We start from the raw sequence: 24,729 nt of genomic DNA, 5'->3' as shown, positions 1-24,729 counted from the left end.
CCGAAAACATCCAAAAGGTTATGCAACATCATCAGAGCATATAGCGATACCTTTTGGGAAAATATTTGGAGTAGGCCTATGTTAAGATTTTTTTAAATGTCAACAAAATCTGCCCCCATTAGAATAGCTCAAATCTCGGAAAGGGCTGAGCCAAAAAATGCAGCGTCACCGGGAACTGACAAGTCAAGGGTAGCGTGAGCAATACAACATTATTGAAATTGGCTGAACTGCTCCTTTAATTCCATGTAGGCCTAATACTAGTGTAATACCATGTACCAACCCTAATCCTAACCCTAGATGTAAGTACAAAATTGGTACATGGTGTCACACTGGTATTACATGGTATTAAACATTGTTACACTGGTTACACCTAATGTGGTAGTCTAACAATATTGGTAGATCCACTGTAATAGTAAACCATTAAAATAAAGTGTATAGTGTAATGCTGCATCCCCCCACCTATGCTGCCCTACAATTTCAGAACGCAGTATCTTGGAAATGGTCAAAATTGAATTTATACCGGAAATTGGCTTTAAAATATCTTCTTTGTCTTGTGTCAAAAAATGTTGGTTCAACTTTGTCCCGTTTCAGAAAAAAACGATAAACAACTATTATTCTGCGATTTTTTTAAAGAGGTTATTTCGTACAAGCCAAAAACGCAGTATCACGTGAGATATTGCACTTCTCCATTGAAACCGTGGTTTGGGTGTAGACAGTAATACCACAACAGAATGCAGTATTTTGATTTTTCAGCAAAAAGTCATGAGAACATTGTTTTGTTTTGTTTTTTTCTTGTGTGCATACATTTCCACCATAAAAAAGTATTATATGGAAGTGTCATCATCACTTTACCTCCAACACAGTTGCGCGCCCAGAAAGGAAACTTTAAAGCCTTTTTTTCTCAGTTTACCAGTATGGAGGGATACTGCGTTCTGAAAGTCCAGTATGGCCCAGCAGTGTACTCACAAATAGAAAACTACTGTCCATTTCAGTCCTTTTCCACTGTCCATTTTCAAATCTTCAAAACTGATCTCTCTCTATGTTGTGTTGCTTTACTGCCACCCTGTGGCAATATGTAATGATTTGGGGGAGTAGTGGCATTGACCTTTGCCATATTGCAGGGTGTTAACATCATAAAGAACCAAACCAGACAAATCCTGATAATTGAAGCAGAAAAGGTGTGGCATCATGTTTATCTCCAGTCCATTTACCCCTTTTAATCAGCATGTTTCACCGCAAAGTAAAACAAGTTCCATTTTGAAGTGAAGCATGACTTCTGGTAACAGGCATAAAACAGTGGCGTCTTTATGTACACTAGGCCCTACATGTCAACTGTTTGCCACCGGATGACACACACGTGCACCTGCTTGAAATGAGTTGAAATGTTCAGTGTTTGAAGGTGCTTGACGCCACATGAAATAGTACTGTATGTGCCAGTGTCACTGGTGGAGAGTGTGTCATGGCTTCCTCTGTCCCTCCCGTTTCACCAAAACCCAGGAAGTAATCCACAGAGCTAATGTCCACGGACAGAATTCAGAAGAACTTTATTCATTCAAACACACTAAAGGGAAGTAACTGGGAAATTATCACAAATCCACACACACCGAGTAAGAAATAGGACACTGACAAGACAAAACCAAAATCAAAAGACATGGCAAGCTCTAAAAACATGGCAAACTCAAAAGACATGGCAAACTGTAATTTATCTAAAGGGATAAGAGATTTTTTGAGATGTCAGGATAGTATGTTGGTAGTAGGCCTATTGCAAAACCCAGTCAGTCAAGTATAGTCATGTCATACAAATGCTAATCTTAAAAGAACATACACAATCAACTTAATAGTAACACATCTACCTCATAAAGTGCTTTATAAGGGGAAAAAACAAAAAAACACTGAATGTAGTGAAATGAAACTTGTTTTGGGACACATATACTGTAAGACACACACTCTGCACACGATGTGGACCCCCAAATTTCCACACCTCTATGACCTAAAAACAACACAGAGCAGTGAAAATTTGTGGAAAAAATGAGACATCATGAACCCCTGAACGATAACAATGTCATATTGTCATTCACACCTTGCTGACCAGCAATAAATGTCCCCTCAGTGACTTCGGAATCATAGACGCTTCTCGCCTTCGTAGGAGGCATTGGTGTTGTTCTGGTGAATGGTTTCCATGGCAACCATGTGTGGCTGCCAATGGGGTAGAGGGGTGGTGGTTCCGGAGCCTGGAGCCGGGCTCAGGAGAGGCTGGTGGTGGTGGATAGTGGGGCTACTCCGGCTCTTCATGTTTTTGCAGAGCAGGTAGAAGCCCTCCAGGATGCAGAGGAACACAGAAAAGCAGGCCACCACCAACTGGAAGATGATGTAGACCGTCTTCTCAGTCGGCCGGGATACGAAGCACTGCGCCGTCTTGGTGCAAGGATACTGTTTGCAGTCGAATTCGCGCATCATGAAGAAGCCGTAGAGGTAATACTGGCCCAGGATGAAGCCCACCTCCAGCAGGATCTTGAAGAACAGCTGAGCCATGTAGGTGCGCAGGAGCACCCCTCTGATGTACACCTTGCCGCTCTCGTCCGTGTACTTCGGTCTCTTGACGACCAAGGACGCCTCATCTTTCTTCAGTTGCTCACGCAGCTTCCTCTCCTTGGAGATGACGTGCATGGCGTGGCCCAGGTAGAGCAGGGTCGGGACGGACACGAAGATGATCTGCAGCACCCAGAAGCGCACATGAGAGATGGGGAACATCCAGTTGTAGCACATGCTCTCGCAGCCCGTACGCGTGGTGTCACATACCATATTGGACCGCTCGTCCCCCCAGACGCTCTCGATGCTGGCACCCAGCACCATGATGCGGAAGAGGAACAGAACAGTCATCCACACCTTCCCCACCACCGTCGAGTGCTCTGACACTTTGGCCAGCAATCCGGAGAGAAAAGTAAGGTCTCCCATGCTGCCTCCTGTATCAAGTCTACCAAAAAGAGGAACAAGATTTTTTCATTTGCATCTGGAACATTTGACCGATAATGACTGTGCTCAATGTTTATCATAGCAAAGTCTCTTTTCCACTCATTATTCATTTCTGTAATAATGGTAGCCTATGACATAAAGAAAAAAAAAAGACAAAAAAAAGTTGTAAAACACTGCGCTAGACCACCGGTATTACATAGGTCATGATATGTGATAGAGACACCTATGGACAGGGTGCTAATATTCTTACCAGTAGTCTACTGTAGGATAATTCAGCAGTTAGTATTCAAACTGAAGTATAATAACTAATGTTGTGATTGAGAGATATAATAGTGGATCTTACCTTCTATATTCAGTGGCTTGTTCAGACGGAAGTTCAGTCTATTTATCCTCTTAGTAACTGTGGTGTAGGTTACTACTGTGATTTAGAACCCGATATCGAGCAACACAATCTTATAGACATCACAGTGTCATGTGGACACGTGATTCTGCCTTTTGACATCCCTCCACAAATGGGCGGTTATAACCAGAATCTTTTGGACACATTTCCCTTTTTTCACGATTTCTCAATCAGACGTCTTGAGTGCACTCTGTCATTTCCTGTGAAGGAACAGATGCAAACGTACTGGTAGTCCACCAAAGACTAGTTACCATCTGTAATGCCTCTCAAATCACCAAAATATATCTCCAAATGTTTACAATAGGCCTACAATAAAATACCACATTTTTTATTGTTTGTAATCAGGGCTCTAAATTAACACCAGCCAACTGGCCAAATGCTGGTGAAGTTTCAGTTTGGCTGGTAGAAAAAAAAACAACTTACCAGCCACTTTAAGCCATTACAGAGTGTGTGTTTGGCCACTACGATAAACATCTATAAAGAATTTTGGCTGGTGAACAAAAATGTTTATTTAGGGGCCTGTTTGTAATTATGATTTGTACAAATGTGTGTGATTAATGTCTGGAACCATAACATTACTACTACTACTGACTAATAATGACTTAGTTTTATACAGCGCCTTTCAAGGAACCCAACTTAAAATCCCAATGACATTCCAATTAAAAAGAGTAGGCCTAGTGTTCCCGTTTTCCACAGAGTGTCTAAGGAAATGTATTGACAGTATAATTGGGGTAGCCACGGATAATGGTTTGCACATCAATACAATACACCTGGCCACTGAGCTGATATGATGTGGCAAATTATAGACTTTATATATGTGGAACACAATCTTGAGGTATTGTAACATTAGTTTGAAAATTATTTGGCAAACTAAAATGATTAGCAAAAGTGTTGTTGAAGCACAATCTAAAGAGGTAACGTAACATTAGTTTGAAAATTTGTTGGAAAACTAAAAGGATTTGCAAAAATGTTCTGGAGGCAAAAGACACTTGCACAAATCAGAGGGTTGTTAGTTTAGATCCTACTTCTCTTGACTTATGCCTTGCATGCAGAGCTGGTTTTACCAGTTGGCAGACTGGGCTATTGCCTAGGGCAGTGTTTCTCAAAGTGGGGCGTAAGCCCCCCTGGGGGGGCGCGCGGAGGCATCACAGGGGGGGCGTGTGACATCTGATTTTTTTTTCCCCTAAGGAAATGATTTCCTGTCTCGCCATGTTTTAAGCACAATAATTATAAACATTATATTATTAATTGTCATACACATCTGCACTCCACTGCAGTCCCTCTTTGTTTTATATCACCAGTCATCTTTCCTTTGATTCTACACCGCGCAGCGATCATAAAATCAGTCTGTGCTAGTACTGCTGTTGCTTGGGGGCCGGGGGGGCTCGGGAACATCCAGGCCCTCCGAAGGGGGGAATGATGGGAAAAGTTTGAGAACCACTGGCCTAGGGCCTCATCAAAACTGCTCAATATACGGGCCCCCAACAGTCAACCCTGCCATAGTAAATGCCAGCAAAATTAATTCAAGAGCTCCCCATGTCTATATTTTGCCTAGGGTCCCAAAATGGGTAGAACCGCCATTGCTTGCATGGCTCCTTCCATTCATCCTTGTGAATATACGGTCAGTGACGGAATAGGAAAACACACTAAAGACTAAACAGATGGCGCTAATGAGCTTAATATTAACTCCTTAGCGCAGAGTCTATGTTTTAACCTTACTGTCACCAAAATTGTAATGGCTATGTCTTAATCTGTTACTAAAGACTCTCAGTAATGTCATAGCAATTATTGTTATAATGTAGTTGAGAATTTTCAGCAAACAGTGAATAGGCTCACGAGGCTACGAGCAGAGTAGAGTGGAGTGCAGAAACATTACTAATCCTGAGGAAAATGAATTAAGGATTTGTGGGAGTAAATTACTATACAAGAGATATTTGAATAAAATCTTTATGTATATGTACCACAAGACCCTGTCTGGCACCTAAAATATCGGAATTAAACATACAGTTAAATACTGTATAAATAGCTGATATAACGAGTTATCAAATTGTAGAGGACAACGGCACTTCCACAGTGCACTCTCCAATGTACAGGTACAGGTCAAATGTGTCTGTTGTCGGGGTCTAAAAGTTCATTTGTGGGTTAGACCATGTGTAACTGTGTGGCAGTGAAGCGTTTGTGACCCCTGATACCGGCTAGTTCAAGATCAAGGCCTACGTGTTGACTGGAGAAGGAAGGGAGGGAAAGACCTACTGATGCAACATCTGTGGGATGTTACAGTCTGACTTGACACAGTCTGAGTTTTCAGATTTCTCGGGGGTTATACAGTAAGAGGCTCCCATCACATGCAATAAAAAGTACCAAAGCAAGGTGTGATTCTACTCTTGCTCATTTTAACAACTGAGTCTACACAAGGGTTTTGTCAAAGGTCACCCTTTGTCTTTGCTATGTTGACTTGTGAAACGAGTAATATCAGATAAGAATGCTGATGAGTGATGTATTAGCCTATTTTGTTTCTTCGAACACACTGCAGAAACACAAGAATTAATATCTACTCGGTGCAATGCTAATATTTCCATCATTGTTGCTGATTAAACTGTCTTGGGTATGCATTCTATGCAATTTCATGTTTCATGTAATTCTGTTTTTGTACAGGACTTAGTCATATTCTTGTATCACAATTTCAAAAGATAAAGCTTTCGAAACAGTTATGCCCTTCCAATGGGCATTCTTTTCCTCACAAACTGAGAATGTTCACAACAAACTAGTGTTTTGCTCTAGTGCTCCATGTCATTTGTATACAGTACATCTACTATATGTTAATGTAGGCTTATTTTCTGTTTGTATGCAGAAGTGCTTGCCGAAATCATGGGAAACTTTGGGTTCCTGTCCAAGTGACCCACTCCATGGTCGTCACGTTAGTAAGGTGTGAATGACCGTGATGTTCGTCTCCAGGATCATGATGTTGGGTGCCGGTGTGGAGAAGGTTTGGGGCGACGAGCGGTCCAACATGGCTACTCTTGCACTGGGGCGAGAGAGTGCTCCATGTCCCGACCCAAAGAGAAGACCGTGTTCATCCTCTTTATGATGTGAACGTCATCGAGATTTCCCTTCCTCCTCTGTGCACGGGCGAAAAGGCGATGCGGCTCTGCCCCTTCCACACCTTCAACGATTTTAACAGTCAATCACAAGACATTTTGCTGAAAGACACTGAAAATGATGAGTGATTTTTTTTTAATTATGAAAATGCTGCTATCACAGTCCTTGCATTCTGTATTCTCTGTTTCAAAAGATGAATACTCTATATGAATTATTTTATGACAGATGTCACTTTCATTTGTGATTGATGTCTGCCATTGTGTAGGATTTATATTGCACATACAGGACTTAGGGTTTTTTACTGCACATACAGGGCTGAGGCTCCTATGAAGGCTGAGCCCTACTTCTAATGTATGATTTATGTAATGTATCAAGCAGCAATGTAGCAAGCAGCTTGCAAATGTCCTTTGTATGTTGCATTGCAATGGATGGGTTGTGAATTATTTAATACGTGAGATGTTGTCTTTGCACATGCGTTTCCCGAAACATGCTACATGGCGTGTTTGCAATCAAAATACACTCAAAAAAAATTAAGCCATGAGCTCAAAATCACTGACTGATTTTCTGAATATTGTGGAACAGTACACTGTGAACCAATTTCTATCTCTTGCCCAGTAGGTGGCACCAGCATTTTAATGCTTGATGCAGGAGAATGCAACACTATATAATACTATGACAAATCCTGAGATTGTAAAGGGGCCAAATGACAAATCGAATTTGCCTGAGGGAGAGGTAATTGTTTGTAGAAAAGCCCCGTAGAATAGTTGACATAGAACACAGGTAGGCCTATACACAGTATACCCACCAGGAAAAAAATGAGAGATTTCAGTATACCCATTTAAAATTGCAAACTTTGCAAATAAAATTGCAAACCAACAAATATATCCACTTGTGTAAAATTCACTTTTGCATATTTAGAATAACACTGCCGCATTTAATAAACGGTAACTCATTATGGAATAGAACATGACTATAAGATTACAATCAATATTCAGTCAGAAATTACAGCTTTAAACCCATGCCCACATGCCCACCAGTTGAGCAGGAATCCTCACTTTGGCAAAGTCGGCTACGAAGAAAGAAAAAAAATACGCATAGCTGTTTCTTTGACCATTCCCTATAGGGATGAACGTCTCAAATTCATTAGTGCCATTATAGGGGTAACAATGCTGACATGAACATCATTTGGCAATATGCCGATAGTGTGAGAAGCACCCCATACCAAGATGGTGGGAGGCATCTATCTACCCCTCTATCTCCTTGTTATGAGGTATTTTAGTTTTACATCTATTAGCACTAATACATACAATGTTAATGTTTGCATAAGTAATTTGTAAGGCATGTACTAAGCAAAAGCTAAGGTCTACTAGGCCCTTACTAGGTTAAATTGGTAATAAATCCCTCATTGTGCATGAACAAGACATTTGCGAATAGATGCCTAACAAATGTTTGATTTTGCTTAGTACCTGCCTTACAAGTTACCTATACAAGCACAGTGTATGTATTAGTGCTAATAGACGTAACACTAAAATAAAGTGTTACCTTGTGAGGTTAAGATTCACCCTAAAATGCACTAGAATGCAGGAAATTGGCCCCTAGTTTGGAAACTAAGCTCCTATGGCTGCCCTAATATACATATACCCAATACAAAAAAGTAGACTACACCGCTGGAAAAGCCCAGGATGCCATTTTCTAAAACAAGATCAAGAATGTACTTTTCTGCCAAGTTTATGGCATGGCTACATCTGAGTTAAACCAAACAGTTTAATGAAATCACTGAGCTTTGTGTGACGGAGGTCGGTGACGGAGGCCATCTTGCACCTGTTCATCCCCCTCGGGGATGCGAACGTGCGACCTCGTCAAGTACAACGGTCCGGCAATGGGAGACACAGTACGATGCCGCTGGACTAAAGGACCAGTCCCCCAGCCCAACGGCATCGATACTGTATGAGGCTTTGGGAGGGAGGTTTACTAACGTTCCACCCCAACTCTGCAAGTTAGCCTCCATTACACTCTCCCCCTTAAACCTCACTCCCATCCGGGTCACGGCACCACTGTGACGGAGGTCATCTTGCACCTGTTCGTCCCCTCGGGGATGCGAATGTGCGACCTCGTCAAGTACAACGGTACGGCAATGGGAGACACAGTACGATACCGCTGGACTAAAGGACCAGTCCCCCAGACCAACGGCATTGGGAGGGAGGTTTACTAACGTTCCACGCCAACTCTGCTAGCTAGCCTCAGTTACACAAAGTTTCATATAGTATGCTATGCAGAATGCTACTTGTGTTGATGCATTCTAAATACATTTTTTTTTATCGTACTGTGTGTTTTCTGTGTGTGCTTTTTCCAGCTTTATTTTTGAAAGAACCTTGCTCTGAGTTGCAATACACTCACAGTTCTGCGATGTAAAATAAAATTGTATTTAGATATTTGCATTTTCCTTTGGGTTATTCATTTCTTTCCCTTTGCTTTTCTGTGACTTTGCATAATCAAAACAATAGGGCCTACCTCATATCATATCAGCCATAGTAAAATAGTAGATTTAATTATATTGTGTTCCCAGACAGTGTTCACAGTGTGACAGTGTTGTTTGACTGTAAGGTTTAAAGGGTCTTTTGAAGGGATATGTATCTCTGGCTTGTAACTCACGTGTGCACACACAGAACGTGCTTAGCTCTCATAGCTGACAACACAACCTCTGGCCAGCAGTCCAGGGTACGCTACACTGTCTGCAGCATAAACATATCACTGAACAGCAGGGTCATACTATCCTGACAGTTCACTGTTAGTCCTGTCAGTCACCTTGTGGGATCGCCTGCTTCACTGAATCATTTTAAAGGGTATTTCAAAAGGCTAATATACTGTGTGTGTGTGTGTGTGTGTGTGTGTGTGTGTGTGTGTGTGTGTGTGTGTGTGTGTGTGTGTGTGTGTGTGTGTGTGTGTGTGTGTGTGTGTGTGTGTGTGTGTGTGTGTGTGTGTGTGCAAAAGAGAGAGAGAGAGAGAGAGAGAGAGAGAGAGAGAGAGAGAGAGAGAGAGAGAGAGAGAGAGAGAGAGAGAGAGAGAGAGAGAGAGAGAGAGAGAGAAATAATCCTGCACATTTTGGCAAAACATCGCCTATGTTTTTGGTACATGCTGATGACATTCTCAGACATACTAGGCATCGTTTTAAAAGGACATCATATGATCCACTAGTCAACTCTATCATGTAGACAGTAACACAGGGAGAGGATGTAGGCGAAATATGACTAACCCTGGGATTGATAACATGTTCAGGATTTTCGCAAAAATCACAGTGATGGCCTTAAATTAAAGACAGCAATGCTGTGCAATTTCCTTGATTGGAATTCAACTTTGAGTTTCTTACCTGCTTGAGGACACAAGGTAGGGATAGTAGGTAAGAAACAGAGTTCACATTATGAGACCACAGGCCACTAGAGAGCTATACAGTGCATGGTGATGATGGAGATTTTTTAAAACAGTTGTAATTATTTAGCGTAGGGCCTGAGTAGACTCTATGGCCTCAGCGTAGCCCCTTAATGCGCGCCGTACCTCCAGTGGCACGCTGTAATAGTCATTGAAATGTAACTACCATAGCACTACAATACTATGACACAACTCAGGCCCTTTAGAAATGCACCACGACTTGGTCATTACCATACTGGTAACAACAAATGTATTAAGCCGCGTCTTAAGGGGTTAAGCTTGGAATATAGCATGCGTATAGGTGGGGGACTCAGGAAAGGAAATTAGGCAATAACATGAAGAGAGGTGCTGAAATCCCAAAGGCACAACAAGCATAGTTTTTGGTATGTTTATTACATTCTTTAAAAAGCTTGTGATTTCTTATTATATTGAGCAGCTGTGGCCCTATTGGTTAGGGAATGGGTCTTGTCATCAGAAGGTTGCAAATTAGAGTTAGGATGACAATGGGTGCCCTCCACAACTCTCATCCATTACATGGTTAAAGCACCCTTGAGCGAGATTAGATTGCCCCAGCCCAGGAGACTCACTAGTTTCACGCCCAGTCGGTCCAGGGGTTGTACTTACGTCCAGAGACGGTTCTAAGGGGTGGCAGGGGGTGGCATTTGCCCCCCCAGAAATATGATTTGCCACCTCAGATGCCCCCTCAGATATAATAGACTCTAGCCCCACAAAAAACATGATACGCAGAGCTTGTAGCACGCCCACGAAATCTCAAATAGCGGTTCAACAAAACATTTTTTTCCCACACACACTCTTTGATGCATGTTTGTATAGACATCATGGCTGTGAGTTGGGACATGTGGGGTACCATTCAAAAGCTTAGATTCCCCTCTTTCCAATGTTATGCGTGGTATTCCGTTGCCATGTACATTTCGACAACAATAACAAAATCCTCACTAAAGAATCAAAGTTGGTATTTTCCACCAGCCAAACTGGCTGGTATTAATTTAGAGCCCTGATTGTGACCAATAGCCTTAATGCTTGACATCATTTCAGACATAGAAATTTAGGTTGCCGGGTTTCACTTTAAGGGATTCACCGTATCACATCAGTGTGTGTGTCGATTAGATAGCGTTTATCATTTTCCCTTAGTGTAGGAGCATGCCCCCCTGAAATACACTTCGTCACCCTTTTGCCCCCCCAAGAATAAATGTCTGGACCTGCCCTTGCTTACGTCTTACGTCATTTGGTCCGTCGCCATGACAGACGACCTTAACCCTAATCCTAACCCTAACCTTAACTCTAACCCTAAACCTAACCCTAACCTTAACTCTAACCCTAATCCTAAATCGCTTATTTGAAATGTTTGATTACACAACTAATCAGACTTAAACCCAAAAACACGTAGCCTAGCCAACTGAATACACTATTCCGGCTCAAACCAAATGTCGTAAGACGTAAATACAACCCCCGGGCGGACCAGGCGTGAAACTAGTGAGAACATGTAAAAACTTCAACAGCATGTGTTTTAACTCTCATTCTAAGCCCTTGAGGTAATTCCTTCATCCAATAAAAACAAATTAAGGACTATTGATAACATGGCATCATCGGCATCAGTCAAACACATTCTGTCCTCCATTTTATACAGTCACACCTGTTATTAGCACCATGGAAATTTTGAGAGGTGGGCTACAGGTTATGCTTGCTCACACAAGAGTGCACACATAGGCCTAGTAACCTCTTGCCTTTTTTTCTGGTGGTGACACACAGTACAGCAGAAACCACATGAGAGGAGCTATTTGAAGAGTTAGCCTGCTGTTAGTTCAAGCCTGACCAGACACGAGATAAGATTTTTTTCCTAAATACCAAAACATGAGATACTACACTGCATACATTTGTATCTTTTTTTACAGCCACAAAGGTAATAAAATCTGTTAACATTGTGCTGACAGTGCCAGTATCTTGAGACAACAGCATAGAGTTATCTAGCTTTGGGTGAAACGTGCAGTCACACATGCTCAGCTAGCTGTCAAAGTTTACTCTTGGGCCTACGCTGACTCTAGCAGAGAAGGATATGCAATGAGATCAAAGTACACAGTTGAGTGTTCGAAAATCCAGTCATCTACTGTTGTGATGCCAAATTAGTTTGAGTTAATAATAACAATAATAAAAACAATATTTTTTGTTTTCATGTTTGTGTTCATAGACTGAAAAAGACAAGGCTGTTAGCAGCTAACTAAATATCTCACTTGTTTCTTAGCAGGGATTTTTTTAAAATTCACAGCCTCAGTGATAATACAACAGAGAACTAATAAATATATCGAAAAGAATGTTAAACCTTTATTTTAAAAAAGTCAAAAATAGTACAACACACTAACAATATAAAAAATAAAACCACAGCACATATTTACATGACCAGTTTCTAACATGAAGATTGTCCAAAAAAAAGTTAAATGATATGCACATTTTTTCTCAGTCACACATAGATTCATGTGAATGTTGCATCTTTATTCCCAAAAGCGTTATTATATATTTTTAAACCCGTATGTAGTCATAATCTTTGTATTAATACTTAATTGCCCATTTTTGACTCCAATCACAAGTGTTGTTTTCTCCAATGTGTGTGTGTGTGTGTCCGTTTCATGTTACATCTTCATTATATATTAGTTTTTCATTTTATACAGTTCTTTACAGTCACCCCGTTCACAGACTCCATTTGGTTAATAAATATAAGTCAATCCTGTGTCTTTGTTTTCCCTAATGCACCTTACATGTACACGCCAAGAGTCACTGGGCACGTATACTCTGGACCTTCTGAAGTGCAGTGTGGTGTCAATACGTCGCTGCACTGTAGCTGACCGGCTGCATTGGACGGCCGCTTCTCCTGAACATCAGGTAGAAGATCTCCACCACAGTCAACAGCAGGGACACGCAGGACACCGCCAGCATGAAGATGATGAAGATGGTCTTCTCCGTCGGCCGAGACATGAAGCACTCCACCTTGAAGGGGCAGGGATCCCCCTCGCACACGATCTGCGGCGTGAACACAAACCCGTAGAGGTAGTACTGGCCCACGATGAACGCCGCCTCCAGGATCATCTTGAACACCAGGCTGGTCATGTAGCTCCCCAAGAGGCTTCCCCTGATGTGAACTTTGCCCCCTTCCTCGGTGTACTTGGGCACCTTCTGGCCGCTCTTCTCCGCCCTGCTCTTGATCTTCTCCCTGAGCTTGTTCTCCTTGTGGGTGATGTGGATGACGTGGCCCAGGTAGACCAGGGTTGGGGCGGACACGAAGATGATCTGCATGACCCACAGGCGAATGTGGGAGATGGGGAAGGCCTTGTCGTAGCACACGTTCTTGCAACCGGGCTGTTTGGTGTTGCATATCATCTTGGACTGTTCGTCGCCCCACACCTTCTCCGCCGCAGCGCCCAGCACCATGATCCGGAAGACGAACAGGACGGTCATCCACACCTTGCCGATGATGGTGGAGTGCTGCTGGACTTTCTCCAGCAACTTGGAGAGGAAGCCAAGATCTCCCATGTTGTGTGGTTTGAGGGCTCTCCTCTTCTATCAAAGAAAACAAACAAAACAAACAGCAAAAAGGTTGTGAAAATGAATGAACACGTTTTGAAAAGCATGTGAAAGACACACTGTCAGGTACTGTACAAGAGAGAGGCCTGAGGTCATGGCCGTAACTACCATTGAGGACACAGAGGTCATGTCCTCAGTATTTTTTCCAGTAATGTAAAATTTATCTGTGATGAAAATTGATATATGATCAACAATGATAAATTCAGTCTGTATACGACACCCCCATTTATTCTCAAGGCAGTGATAAATAAAAACAAACTTAAGAGTTTGACTGAAGTATTTGAAGGTATACAGTACAGCACACAGTATTTTACCTCGGTATTTGAAAATGTCTGGTTACGGCCCTGCCTGAGGTTGTGCTAATTCAGGTCAGTCGGTAAAATGAATTGGCTGCAGCAAATATGTGGCTGGACTCTTACTTTCTGAACGTAGGGTGGCTGAGTTCTGAGAGTTTTACAGAGTACCATGTGGGACCAGGGCCGTTATGAGACATTTTCAAATACTGAGGTCAAATACTGCACACTGTACTGCATACTACTTTCAGAATGATAATATATAATAGTCTGTAGTTGGGATATTTCAACTCATTATTTAAAAAATATGGGCTTGTTCTAGGCAAATAAATGGGAATAGGGGCTGTCGTATACAGACTGAATTTACCATTGTTGATCATAGATCGATTTATCATAAATAAATGTACATTTCTGAAAAAAATGCAGAGGACATGATCTCTGTGTCCTCAATGGCAGTTACGGCCATGTGTGGGACAATGACACGCATACCATATGAAAACAATATGCACACTCAGATACATGGTGGATATGTGAAGTGTACTGTACAGTAGTGCTCTTTAACCCCTTAGCACAGAGCCTATGTTATAACCTTACTGTCACCAAAATTGTAATGGCTATGTCTTAATCTGTTACTTAAGGCTCTCTATACGGTCATAGCAATGTTGTTATGATGTACTGTAGTTGAGTATTTTCAGCAAATAGTGAATTGGCCCGCCGGCGACCCCATCTCCAGTAAGAGACTGGGTCAAAATAATGTCACTTGTAGGCTATAAAATCGAGAGAAAGAGTAAACATTTCAGATATGGAAAACAAACAAACTGTGCTTCTGCTTCATGCATCATGCAACAGATTTTGGGCTGCAGCAGAGAGGGGGTGAATTCACTACCCTACAAAACATTAGACTACTACCATACAGTATCACTTTGGGCAGCAAAGAATATGAAGACACACGCATCCTCATAGTGGCCTGGACAGCGCCAATGCTCATAGAGCAAAGCAAACAACTAGCCTATTGTTAAGAAGCTTATTAGCATTATATCTATACTGGCAGTATCCCAAATTTAGACACATCCTAAATGGCAAACTAAGACTTTCCCCCCCTTAAAATATCAATAGGAAGTTCACAACATTGCCTTTCCAAAAACATATAAAATACATGGAAAATATAGTGGTCATTTGCTGTATTGCCACATTAATTTTGACACTATGCAAGCCTTAAGGTAAAAACAACGCCCCACGGCAATCATCAAGACTAGTGACAAATGTTTGTAAAACAACATAGAATTGCGATTTGTATTTAAAAAACCCAAAGGAACACTACATAAAGAATACACAAGGAAAACAATCAGAATAATAATTCTGTATGAAAAGTTATAATGAAGGAAAACGTATAGGCATACCGTATGATCTGCGTTCCTCAATCACTATCAACCACTGGAGAGTCAGGTGCTCATATGGTAAAATGTCTGCATCTGGGGTCTACCTTGAACTCTACCAAAGGAATTGCACAATGCCTGCGCACCAGCGGACTGTCACGTTGACGTCTACAAATGATAAATCAGAAAGACTAGAAAAAAAAAGTTGTGTTAAGGGCATGGGCAAATACGCTGGTCAATGAATGACAGTGCTGAGATAAGCTGGAATTCTGGCAAAATCAGAGCTTTGGATGCGTCACGTCAGCCAGTCTCATAAAAATGTAAATCATTCAGATGATGAACTGACAGTTCTTAGATATTGTTATTACTTAAACTGTATGTGTTTTTGTTTGCCATTGTGCATTAGCATTATGCATACCGACATATTGTATGCCGTACTCTATGCATTTATAAATGCAATATACATTTATGCATTTATCAAAATCAATGCATTTATTTTTACAGCCAGCTACTTTGCCATCCTTCCTTCAACTTGAGTGAATATAGTCATGTGAATGGCTCATGAGTATGTTTTCCACTGTCAACCAGGTTGGTTACTATGACAATAGCATATGTGGGTACTCCCAGTTCCAGTAGAACGTTATGAAAAAACTCTAATAAAATTATGCTACTGTTAGTTCATGTTTTTGGAGCACATGTTAGCATTTTTTTGTCATATGTTCTGTTGGGAGTATTTGATTGATGGTTTATGAGTGGCTTCTTTGCTTTTTTCAGCAATGTTACACATATGCTGTTTGCCCATTGACCAAATATGCATTGTGAAAACCAGTGTCTTTATTTGTATTTGACATTTTATGAAGTAGACATGGGCATATGTGGAGCATATCAATTATCAATAGGCCTACTATTTATTTCAAAAAATATATCTTACAATAGCACACTCATGTTCAGCTAGATTGTTTTCGTATTGTCAAGGGTAGTAAACCCTTTTCATTCAAGGGGGCATTTCAAATCATAAAAAGTCCCCCAAGGGCCGTATCATGAACTCAAACCAGGATTTCACCCTGCACTTTAGGCCTATATTGAAGGCAGCAGCCTCTACAACAGACCCCACCTTCACAAGGTCTCCTGATTTTTTCCCCCATTATATTGCAAATCAAATTTCTAAGATTTCTTAACAAAACTTGTCATGTTTCATGTGAAACTGCATAACATTAAAATGATATCGGGAGCCAGATAAGATGGCCCTCGGGCCATAGGTGCCCCACCCCTGCTGTATACAATAAAAGACTTCATGTCAGTTCAGGTGTATTTTCATATTCTTTTTATTGAAAACAGTATCAAAGTTTCACAAGACCCTACCAATGTCCAATTATCATTCTTTAATATGTATATTTGTATAGCACGGAAATTTGATGATAAATACAGTACTTTATTTCAAAATCACATGTGGATCTTGTGAGTTATATACAAATACTGTGCAAAATGTTCCTCGGAATATAGTATAGCATTTAAATAACTTAAAAATCATTCACAAGCTTCCGAGGCAGCAAATACATTAGTTTTAACACAACATACACCAACATTTGTCTCAGACCTACATTTTTATTACAGTAATACCATACTAAAATAAAACAAAACAAAAACAGACAGAGTTTCCCTCAAACAAAGACATTATAATCTCTCACAAGGAACAAAGCAAAACACTTCGACACGGTTCAAGCTCCAGTTCAAGTTCAGTGGCCCCCCAGCAACCTCTTGTCATCCTTGGCTCCGTCCAGGCTGCCCCCCAGGCTTCTCTTATCATTGTAGGTGTTGATGGTGTTCTGGACCTCCATGGGCGCGTCAGGACCAGGGCTCCAGCTGGGGGGTGCGGTGAGCCGGTGTCCCTGCTGGGCCTTGCGGCGGCGGCGGCCCGCTCCGCAGCACTTGGTGCAGAGCAGGTAGAAGAGCTCCACCACGTTGAGCACCAGGCTGATCACGGCCACCGCCAGCATGAAGATGATGAAGATGGTCTTCTCCGTGGGCCGAGACATGTAGCAGGCCACCGTGAAGGGGCAGGGCTCTTGGGAGCAGGAGAACATGGGGATCATGAAGAAGCCATAGAGGTAGTACTGGCCTACGATGAAGGCCACCTCCAGCAGGATCTTGAAGACGATCTGGGTGACGTAGCTGATCAGCAGCTGGCCCTTGATGTGCAGCTTGCCCGCGTCGTCCGTGTACTTGGGCTCCTTGACGTTTTCCTCGTGCCTCTCCCGGCGGGCCCGCAGCTTCTTCTCCTTGGAGATGATGTGCATGGCGTGGCCGAAGTACATGAGGGTCGGGGTGGAGACGCAGATGATCTGCAGCACCCAGAAGCGGATGTGGGAGATGGGGAACTGCCAGTCGTAGCACACGTTCTCGCAACCGGGTTGCTGCGTGTTGCATACCATGTTGGAGTGTTCATCGTCCCACACTTTCTCTGCCCCTGCTCCCAGAACCATGATGCGGAACAAGAAGAGGCAGGTCAGCCATACTTTGCCAATGACGGTGGAATTGCTGTTGTATTTTTCCAAAAGGCCAGAAAGGAACCCCCAGTCCCCCATTTTGTGTATCGGTCAGTTCCACCTGCAAGTCAGAAGACACATACACACATAAACAATGGAGCTGATAAAACATACACGCACACAAACAATATGTAGCTGATAAAACAGTGGTCTATTTGCACTGTTACATTCCATTATTTGTTGACTCGGGATATAATACAAAGAATTTAAAGCAGATGAATAACCTGAAGTATTACAGACATGCTTGTAATAACTAAATGGAAATGTACTCTAAATTCATGAAACAAACAATAGATTATTGAGATATTGTTTTCCTTTTATAAATAACATATTTATATTTAAGATCAGTCAGAGAGACATTTCTATTTGCGCCATCATTGAATAGCAAGAAAAGGAAAATAACAAGGAACAGATATACAGGTACTGGGGAAAGGAAAACATTATTTCAGTCTCAAAAAAAGATTTAAAAAATATCTATCCATCTATCCTCGACCGAAAGAGGATTGCTCGTACTCATTAAAAATAATTTCAGATGAGCAATGAAGATTAAAGATGAAATATTATTTGTTACCTTACCTCACACTCACAGCCACCTGCTTCTTCGTCCACCACTTCAACTCAACTAATCAGCTCTTGGGGTTGAACCTTGAGTTTTTGGCCCCCGTGAGGATTGCGACACATTTCTGAAGCTAACTGTCACGTCGGATCAGCAGAAGGCAGGCTGGATTTTGAACACAATTGCTCACCAGTCTCAAAACTGAACATTAATGATTGACAGAGGGACGTTTCTTTTTTCTTTTCTGATATAACCAATAGTCAATTTATCTATACTGCCACTGTCTTTATCTTTGCATGATAACAGAAATATTCATGTAATTTAGGATTTCTGAATCACCTGCAGCCTATTGGTTGATCATCTTGTTACTTTCTCAGGTGTTTTTAAGCTTAATGATTATGTGCTCAGGGTTGAGCAGTAGTTCACTCAGTTTCCTTTGTGTGACAACTTCACAAGCGTTTGTAACGACTTGAGGCTAAAAAAACCCCACCAAGATTTGAGATGTAAAAGGTCAGACTCAGAAGTGAAAACTCATTTAAAGTTCAGATTAATCAAATTATGTTTTTTTTATTTTAAAAATTACAACATTGTTGAACCACCCAAACATGCCCGCTGATTAGTAAACAAGGACTCAAAGACAGCAATGACTACTTTTATGCCACCTGCAAAAGATGAAACAACAGCTTGTGTTAACAATACTCTCAAGTGCCACTAGCAGAGACATGAGCCTGTGGACATGTGTTCAAACACTCGAGTCAGGCACGCGACCTCTCTCAGACATTGTTTACACTGACCCGGGTGCAGGCATGGGAGCCTTTGGTGTTTACAAAGGCTGCCCTGGATGGCTGGCTGGCTCACACAGTTACTGTACGTTTTAAGGACACCGACCATTTGATACTATGTCCCACCCTGATATTGAGTAGGCCAACTGTACCTTCATATGATTCTGATTAGCAATTATAACCATAATTTGCTTTTCAGATGTAAAATTGATGCTTCAAAGAAAATGCAAATCTGTTTAAGACACCGTTTACACTTATATTAAAAAGAATATGGATATTTTTTTATGCAGATTTAAAAAAAAAAATCTGTTTACATATAAACACTGCATGTGGACAGGTGCATTTTAGCCCGCTAAAGGGAATATTTTTTAAAACCTGAGATTGTAATGAAGATTTCTAAAATTTGTTTATGTGTAAATGAGAGGCCGAGACCATATACGTGTAAACAGCGTCTTACTGAATATGATGGAACCTTGGTGAGCACTCTATACTAATATACAGTCGTTGGCTTCAAAGCCAAAACATCACGTCAGATGTGCACCTCCTCCATGGCGGTGCTGCTGTGGTGGTCCTCTGACACCGTGCTCCTCGTCACCTGCTCCTTCTTCTCTTTCTTCTTGTGCAGCTCCGCCTCCCTGTTCAGCCAGTTGTCGATGGCCTGCTGCTCCTTGGCCTTGAGGTCCGGCTGCAGCATTACGGGCGTGACCGGCGTGACTGTGTAGTCCTGCCGGCGGTTCAGACACTCCTTGACCTTCTTGACGGTCAGGTAGCCCATCTCCACCACGTTCAGGAGCAGCGAGACGCAGGCCACCACCAGCATGAACCAGATGAACACCGACTTCTCCGTGGGCCTGGACAGGAAGCAGTCTACCTTGTGCGGGCAGGGGAACTTGCTGCAGACGTAGCGGGCCTGCAGGGTGAAGCCGTAGAGGTAGTACTGGCCCGCGATGAAGCCCACCTCCAGCAGGATCTTGAAGAACAGGCTGATGATGTAGCTCCGGAGCAGCCGTCCGCGGATGCTCACCTTCCCGTCATCCTGGCTGTACTTGGGCACCTTGTAGCTCTTCAGCAGGAACTGCTCGACCTGCTGGTCGGACAGCCGCTTGCTCATGCGGGCGCGCACCTTTAAGATTCAAAAGTTGTATTGTCATTGTCAAAAGGCAACGAAATTGTGTTTGGGGTGCAAATCAAGTAAAGTGAATAAGAGGTAAAAGTGACACCAGTGCTTGACCCCACCCAGCCCCCCACTTATGGCTCATTCTTTTGAAACTCGGCTGTCGGTCGACCCGAGGTTGTTCTCCCGACAACCAGACAAGTGTCTGAAAACACTAATGTCAAACAAATGCGGAGTACACCGAAGTGCTCTGAGTTTGAGTTTCAGAACCCAGAGTTGAGTACCCGTTCTTTTGCACTTTCCCGAGGCGGAGGTCTGGGTTCGGACAATCCGAGTTTCAAAAGAATGCACCATTGAAGTGCAACAAACCTTCTTCTCGCCGTGCACCACGTGGACCACGTGGCCGAGGTAGACCAGCGTGGGCGTGGACACCATCAGGATCTGCAGCGTCCAGTAGCGCACGTGCGAGATGGGGAACGCGTCGTCGTAGCACACGTTCTCGCAGCCCGGCTGCTCGGTGTTGCACACAAAGTCCGACTGCTCATCGCCCCACACGTTCTCCGCGCCGGTGCCCAGCACCAGGATGCGGAAGACGAACAGCACGCTCAGCCAGATCTTGCCGATGACGGTGGAATGGGACTGCACTTTGTCCAGCAGCCGGCCGAGCAGGTCCCACTCACCCATTTTCACTGAGGGTTGAATTTTGGAGGAGACTGGAGGGTGTTTGAGAAGACAGGCAGACAGAAGAGGAGGAGAGGGAGACATCAAGTAGATACAGACGTGCAGAAAATGAGATTTTGACATACTGCTGTACAGTAGGCCAGTGACACCACCACCACCACCACCACCACCACTACATACTGCTGTACAGTAGGCCAGTGACCACCACCACCACCACCACCACCACATACTGCTGTACAGTAGACCAGTCACACCACCTCCACCACCACCACCACCACATACTGCTGTACAGTAGGCCACCACCACCACCACCACCACCACATACTGCTGTACAGTAGGCTAGTCACACCACCACCACCACCACCACATACTGCTGTACAGTAGGCCACCACCACCACCACCACCACCACATACTGCTGTACAGTAGGCCAATGACACCACCACCACCACCACCACCACCACCACCACTACTACATACTGCTGTACAGTAGGCCAGTGACACCACCACCACCACCACCACCACTACATACTGCTGTACAGTAGGCCAGTGACACCACCACCACCACTACTACATACTGCTGTACAGAGAGGCAGACAGAAGAGGAGGAGAGGGAGACATGAAGTAGATAGACAGACATGTGCAGAAAGACGACACAGAATGAGATTTTGACAAATAATGGGATGGGAATTGGGATCACAGTGACCTTCGATCTCCTTTCTGTTTCCTTTGTTGAAGTTTGGCACTTCAAGGATGGCAATATCAGGTCCTTGTGGCTACACAAATCCACTGATTGATGAAACAGGGATTCACGACTATCTCTTTTTTTTCCAGAACAGTTCGTTCCAAGTCTGGTGTAAATCAAGGCTTCCGAAACCCAAACATGCTAACACTATCTCCAACTTCACAGAGACTGCCAAGTCATTACTAAGTTTGAACCTATTTCACAGCCAATTTAATTAATAAAAAAACCCTATCATCATCAAAAAGGACATTTTAAATTAGGTTGCATGACACTATATTTACATTCCTGACTACCCAGTCCATTTAGCACTTGACAGATTTGCTGACGGTACTACAACAGGATATAATTTGAGGGCTTTAATCCTTTTGCCAAAAGTTAAGTGATGCAGCTTGAAGTTTATTTTCGCTGAAATGTCTTATTTGCTTCCCTTTTAGATGTTTTAATTATGCAAAAAAATTGCATTACTTTCATACTTTCACCATGTTCGCACATTCATTCAAGCGTACAAATCACTATAATACCAAAATCACTAAAATTACTAGATAATAATAACATTATACAACAACAGTATAATCAATGTGTCGTTGACCAATCACAGTATGTTTGCTCAAAACACTTTTCAAGCATTATAGGGATTACTTGAACGGCAAATGAAGTTCTATTACTGAGATATGCAAAATTTAATGCATCATTAAATTAGTCTCTTGCTGTTAAAATACTTTGTATACTTGCCAAGTTAAGCTTACCAGAGGGAGAAAAGTAGAATACAGGTCTGGGTTCCGGCTGGCTCAACGTGGCAACAAGACCTCAAGGATGTTTGGGACAAACTATTGCCTACTGCTCTTGCCTGGGTGCCAGGCCAGCTGCAACATAACAGTAGTACATTACATTACATTACAGTACATTACATTGCATTTGGCAGACACTTTTTAACCAAAGAGACTTACAATCAAGGACATAATCATAGCCAACATCGCTAGCAGATACAAACAGCACAGGAAATATACAGAACAACAAGTGCAGATGCTAAGTGTTACTGTAGTTTTTTTTCCCTCAAAAGTACATTAGCACAGGGTTAAGTGCACACACACACACACACACACACACACACACACACACACACACACACACACACACACACACACACACACACACACACACACACACGCACACACACACACCATGAGAAGAGTCTTTACTTGCTTCTTGGAGGTTGAGAGAGATGTGCCTGGTCTTGCTGCGTCTGGGAGATTGTTCCCCCTCTGAGGAACAAGGACAGTCTTGAATGGGATTGCTTAGAGGGAGCAGATGACAGGGCCAGATAGTTTGAGTTGGAGGAGCGTAGTTTTCTTCCAGGAACATAAGGAGTTCGTATGTCCTTCAGATAAGATGGAGCTGCTCCTGCAGTGGTTTTGAAGGCAAGGGTTATGGCCTTGTGCTTGTTCCGGGGCAGTGATAGTGGTAGCCAGTGCAACTCGATGAATAGTGGAGTAACATTGGTCCTTTTGGGCTAAGTGAATTATGCTGCCACATTCTAGAGCAGTGGTTCCCAACCTTTTTCTTAAGGGACCCATGTTTTTACTATTGTAAGCTTTGGTGACCCAACCACGCGAGCGCCCGCACGAGACGGAGTCACAAGATGCCCACCGTTTCCTGCGAAAACTTATTTTAGTTATTTTATTCCTCAATTCGTCTTTGGTCAAGTATAGAATAAATGTTTAATGTAGCACTTACAGTTTGTTGCGTCTATGCATTTATTAGTTAAATGCTTTGTCTTTTATTCAACATGGGCTATATATATTTAAAACGAAACCCCTTAAAATCAAGAGGGCTCCACGACCCCCTGTGGATCTTTGGCGACCCATAAGGGGGGTCCCGACCCATAGGTTGGGAACCACTGTTCTAGACCATCTGCAGTGGTTTTAATGGACAAGCAGGTAGACCTGCCATTTGAGAGTTGCAGTAAACGCAGGACATGGCTGCGGCCTGAACCAGTCATTGCGTAGCACAGTGGTGCTCAAACTGTGGTACGCGTACCACTGGTGGTACTTGAGACATCTCTGGTGGTACTTGGAAGAATTCATTTTTTGTGCATTGATTAGAAGGCTCATTAAGTTGTTGCAGTCAAAAATGTCTCTTTGGTCTCACATTTTGTAATATTGAACTGTATGAATCTGAAAACATAATGCAGAATAATACTAGGCAAGCAAGAAATTTAAAAACAAACTGGCACTGAATGTGACCTAGCTGTTGATGCCGTTATGAACCTCTCCTGTATTGACTGGCAAAAGTGAATATGGAAAGCCTTTGCTGCGATATTATGTTGGTTGTCAAGGTGGTACTCGGAGAGCTCAATATCTTCTCGGGCGGTTCTTCACACAAAAAGTTTGAGAACCACTGGCGTAGCATATTGGGTCAGAGAGGGTCTTGATACTCAAATCGGCAGGCCAGGGTGACTGGTGTGATGTGGTTAGAGAATGACAGCTGGTCATTAATCATGGTTTTTGGTGGCTTTGTTCGGGCTAGCAGGGGAGCCCATTTTGAAGTAGCCTAGATGTGACAGATTGACTCTTTAGCCGTGATCCGTGGGAGCTCTATCTTGGACAAGTTAAGCTGTAGGTGGTGTTCCTAACAGTAAATCTACCTTATAATGCATTCAATCTAAGGGTGTTTTGAGTGCTCGTAACTGTCACATTGCGCTATGATTAATTATGATGTGCATTATACATTGTTATAAATGTGCCCATAAATGCGCTGTAGATATGGGCTTCATAGAAAGTGTCACTGAAAACCCTACAATTTCCAGATCATGAACAAGTGCCATGTTATCGGCATTATCAAAGTTTTACCAAGGTCTTTTGTTTTTGTATCATTAAACACATGAAAATATGCAGCTCTGCCTCATACTATTCCTCCGACCAAACAAAGGCCCGGGAGACATGGTAACTGTCATATTTCCAAACTGCATTTTCATTAGTTCTCCCTTCTGAGTGCTTGGTGTACAGTAAGCATATACAGCTCCAGGCCACTTTATTAGAATAGCATGAAAAAGTTGATTTATTTCCATAATTCCATCAATAAGGTTAAACTGTCATGGATTGTAAATTCATGGCCCAGTTTATCTATTCCTATCATTCAATTTTTTC

At 42.5% G+C, this 24,729-nt stretch overlaps 4 protein-coding genes across 5 annotated transcripts; all 4 read right to left on the bottom strand.

Annotated features, from left to right (window-relative positions):
• Nucleotides 1-780: 780 nt before the first annotated feature.
• LOC134468455 (gap junction Cx32.2 protein-like) lies at nucleotides 781-3,387 on the bottom strand. Its single transcript, XM_063222369.1, has 2 exons — nucleotides 3,317-3,387; nucleotides 781-2,974 (listed from the first exon to the last, which is right to left on the bottom strand). The coding sequence occupies exon 2, from the start codon at nucleotides 2,953-2,955 to the stop codon at nucleotides 2,122-2,124; it is 834 nt and encodes a 277-aa protein (XP_063078439.1). The 5' UTR covers nucleotides 2,956-2,974; nucleotides 3,317-3,387; the 3' UTR covers nucleotides 781-2,121.
• Nucleotides 3,388-12,214: 8,827 nt separating this feature from the next.
• Nucleotides 12,215-15,290, bottom strand: LOC134469066 (gap junction Cx32.2 protein-like). The gene is made up of 2 exons (XM_063223085.1): nucleotides 15,186-15,290; nucleotides 12,215-13,468 (listed from the first exon to the last, which is right to left on the bottom strand). The coding sequence occupies exon 2, from the start codon at nucleotides 13,439-13,441 to the stop codon at nucleotides 12,731-12,733; it is 711 nt and encodes a 236-aa protein (XP_063079155.1). The 5' UTR covers nucleotides 13,442-13,468; nucleotides 15,186-15,290; the 3' UTR covers nucleotides 12,215-12,730.
• Nucleotides 15,291-16,468: 1,178 nt separating this feature from the next.
• Nucleotides 16,469-18,365, bottom strand: LOC134469064 (gap junction Cx32.2 protein-like). 2 transcript variants are annotated; one of them, XM_063223083.1, is made up of 2 exons: nucleotides 18,284-18,365; nucleotides 16,469-17,768 (listed from the first exon to the last, which is right to left on the bottom strand). In XM_063223083.1, the coding sequence occupies exon 2, from the start codon at nucleotides 17,744-17,746 to the stop codon at nucleotides 16,898-16,900; it is 849 nt and encodes a 282-aa protein (XP_063079153.1). In that variant the 5' UTR covers nucleotides 17,747-17,768; nucleotides 18,284-18,365; the 3' UTR covers nucleotides 16,469-16,897. The 2 variants fall into 2 exon arrangements, with proteins under 2 accessions (XP_063079153.1, XP_063079154.1); XM_063223084.1 differs by having other exon boundaries at nucleotides 18,279-18,327.
• A 451-nt stretch (nucleotides 18,366-18,816) lies between these two features.
• Nucleotides 18,817-22,860, bottom strand: gja11 (gap junction protein, alpha 11). Its single transcript, XM_063223082.1, has 4 exons — nucleotides 22,783-22,860; nucleotides 22,330-22,446; nucleotides 20,529-20,872; nucleotides 18,817-20,168 (listed from the first exon to the last, which is right to left on the bottom strand). The coding sequence occupies exons 3-4, from the start codon at nucleotides 20,841-20,843 to the stop codon at nucleotides 19,575-19,577; spliced, it is 909 nt and encodes a 302-aa protein (XP_063079152.1). The 5' UTR covers nucleotides 20,844-20,872; nucleotides 22,330-22,446; nucleotides 22,783-22,860; the 3' UTR covers nucleotides 18,817-19,574.
• Nucleotides 22,861-24,729: the final 1,869 nt, after the last annotated feature.

This window comes from Engraulis encrasicolus, chromosome 18 (genome assembly GCF_034702125.1).
Source record: "Engraulis encrasicolus isolate BLACKSEA-1 chromosome 18, IST_EnEncr_1.0, whole genome shotgun sequence".
Classification (NCBI taxonomy): Eukaryota; Metazoa; Chordata; class Actinopteri; order Clupeiformes; family Engraulidae; genus Engraulis; species Engraulis encrasicolus.
This window is presented reverse-complemented; position numbering and strand designations above follow the sequence as displayed.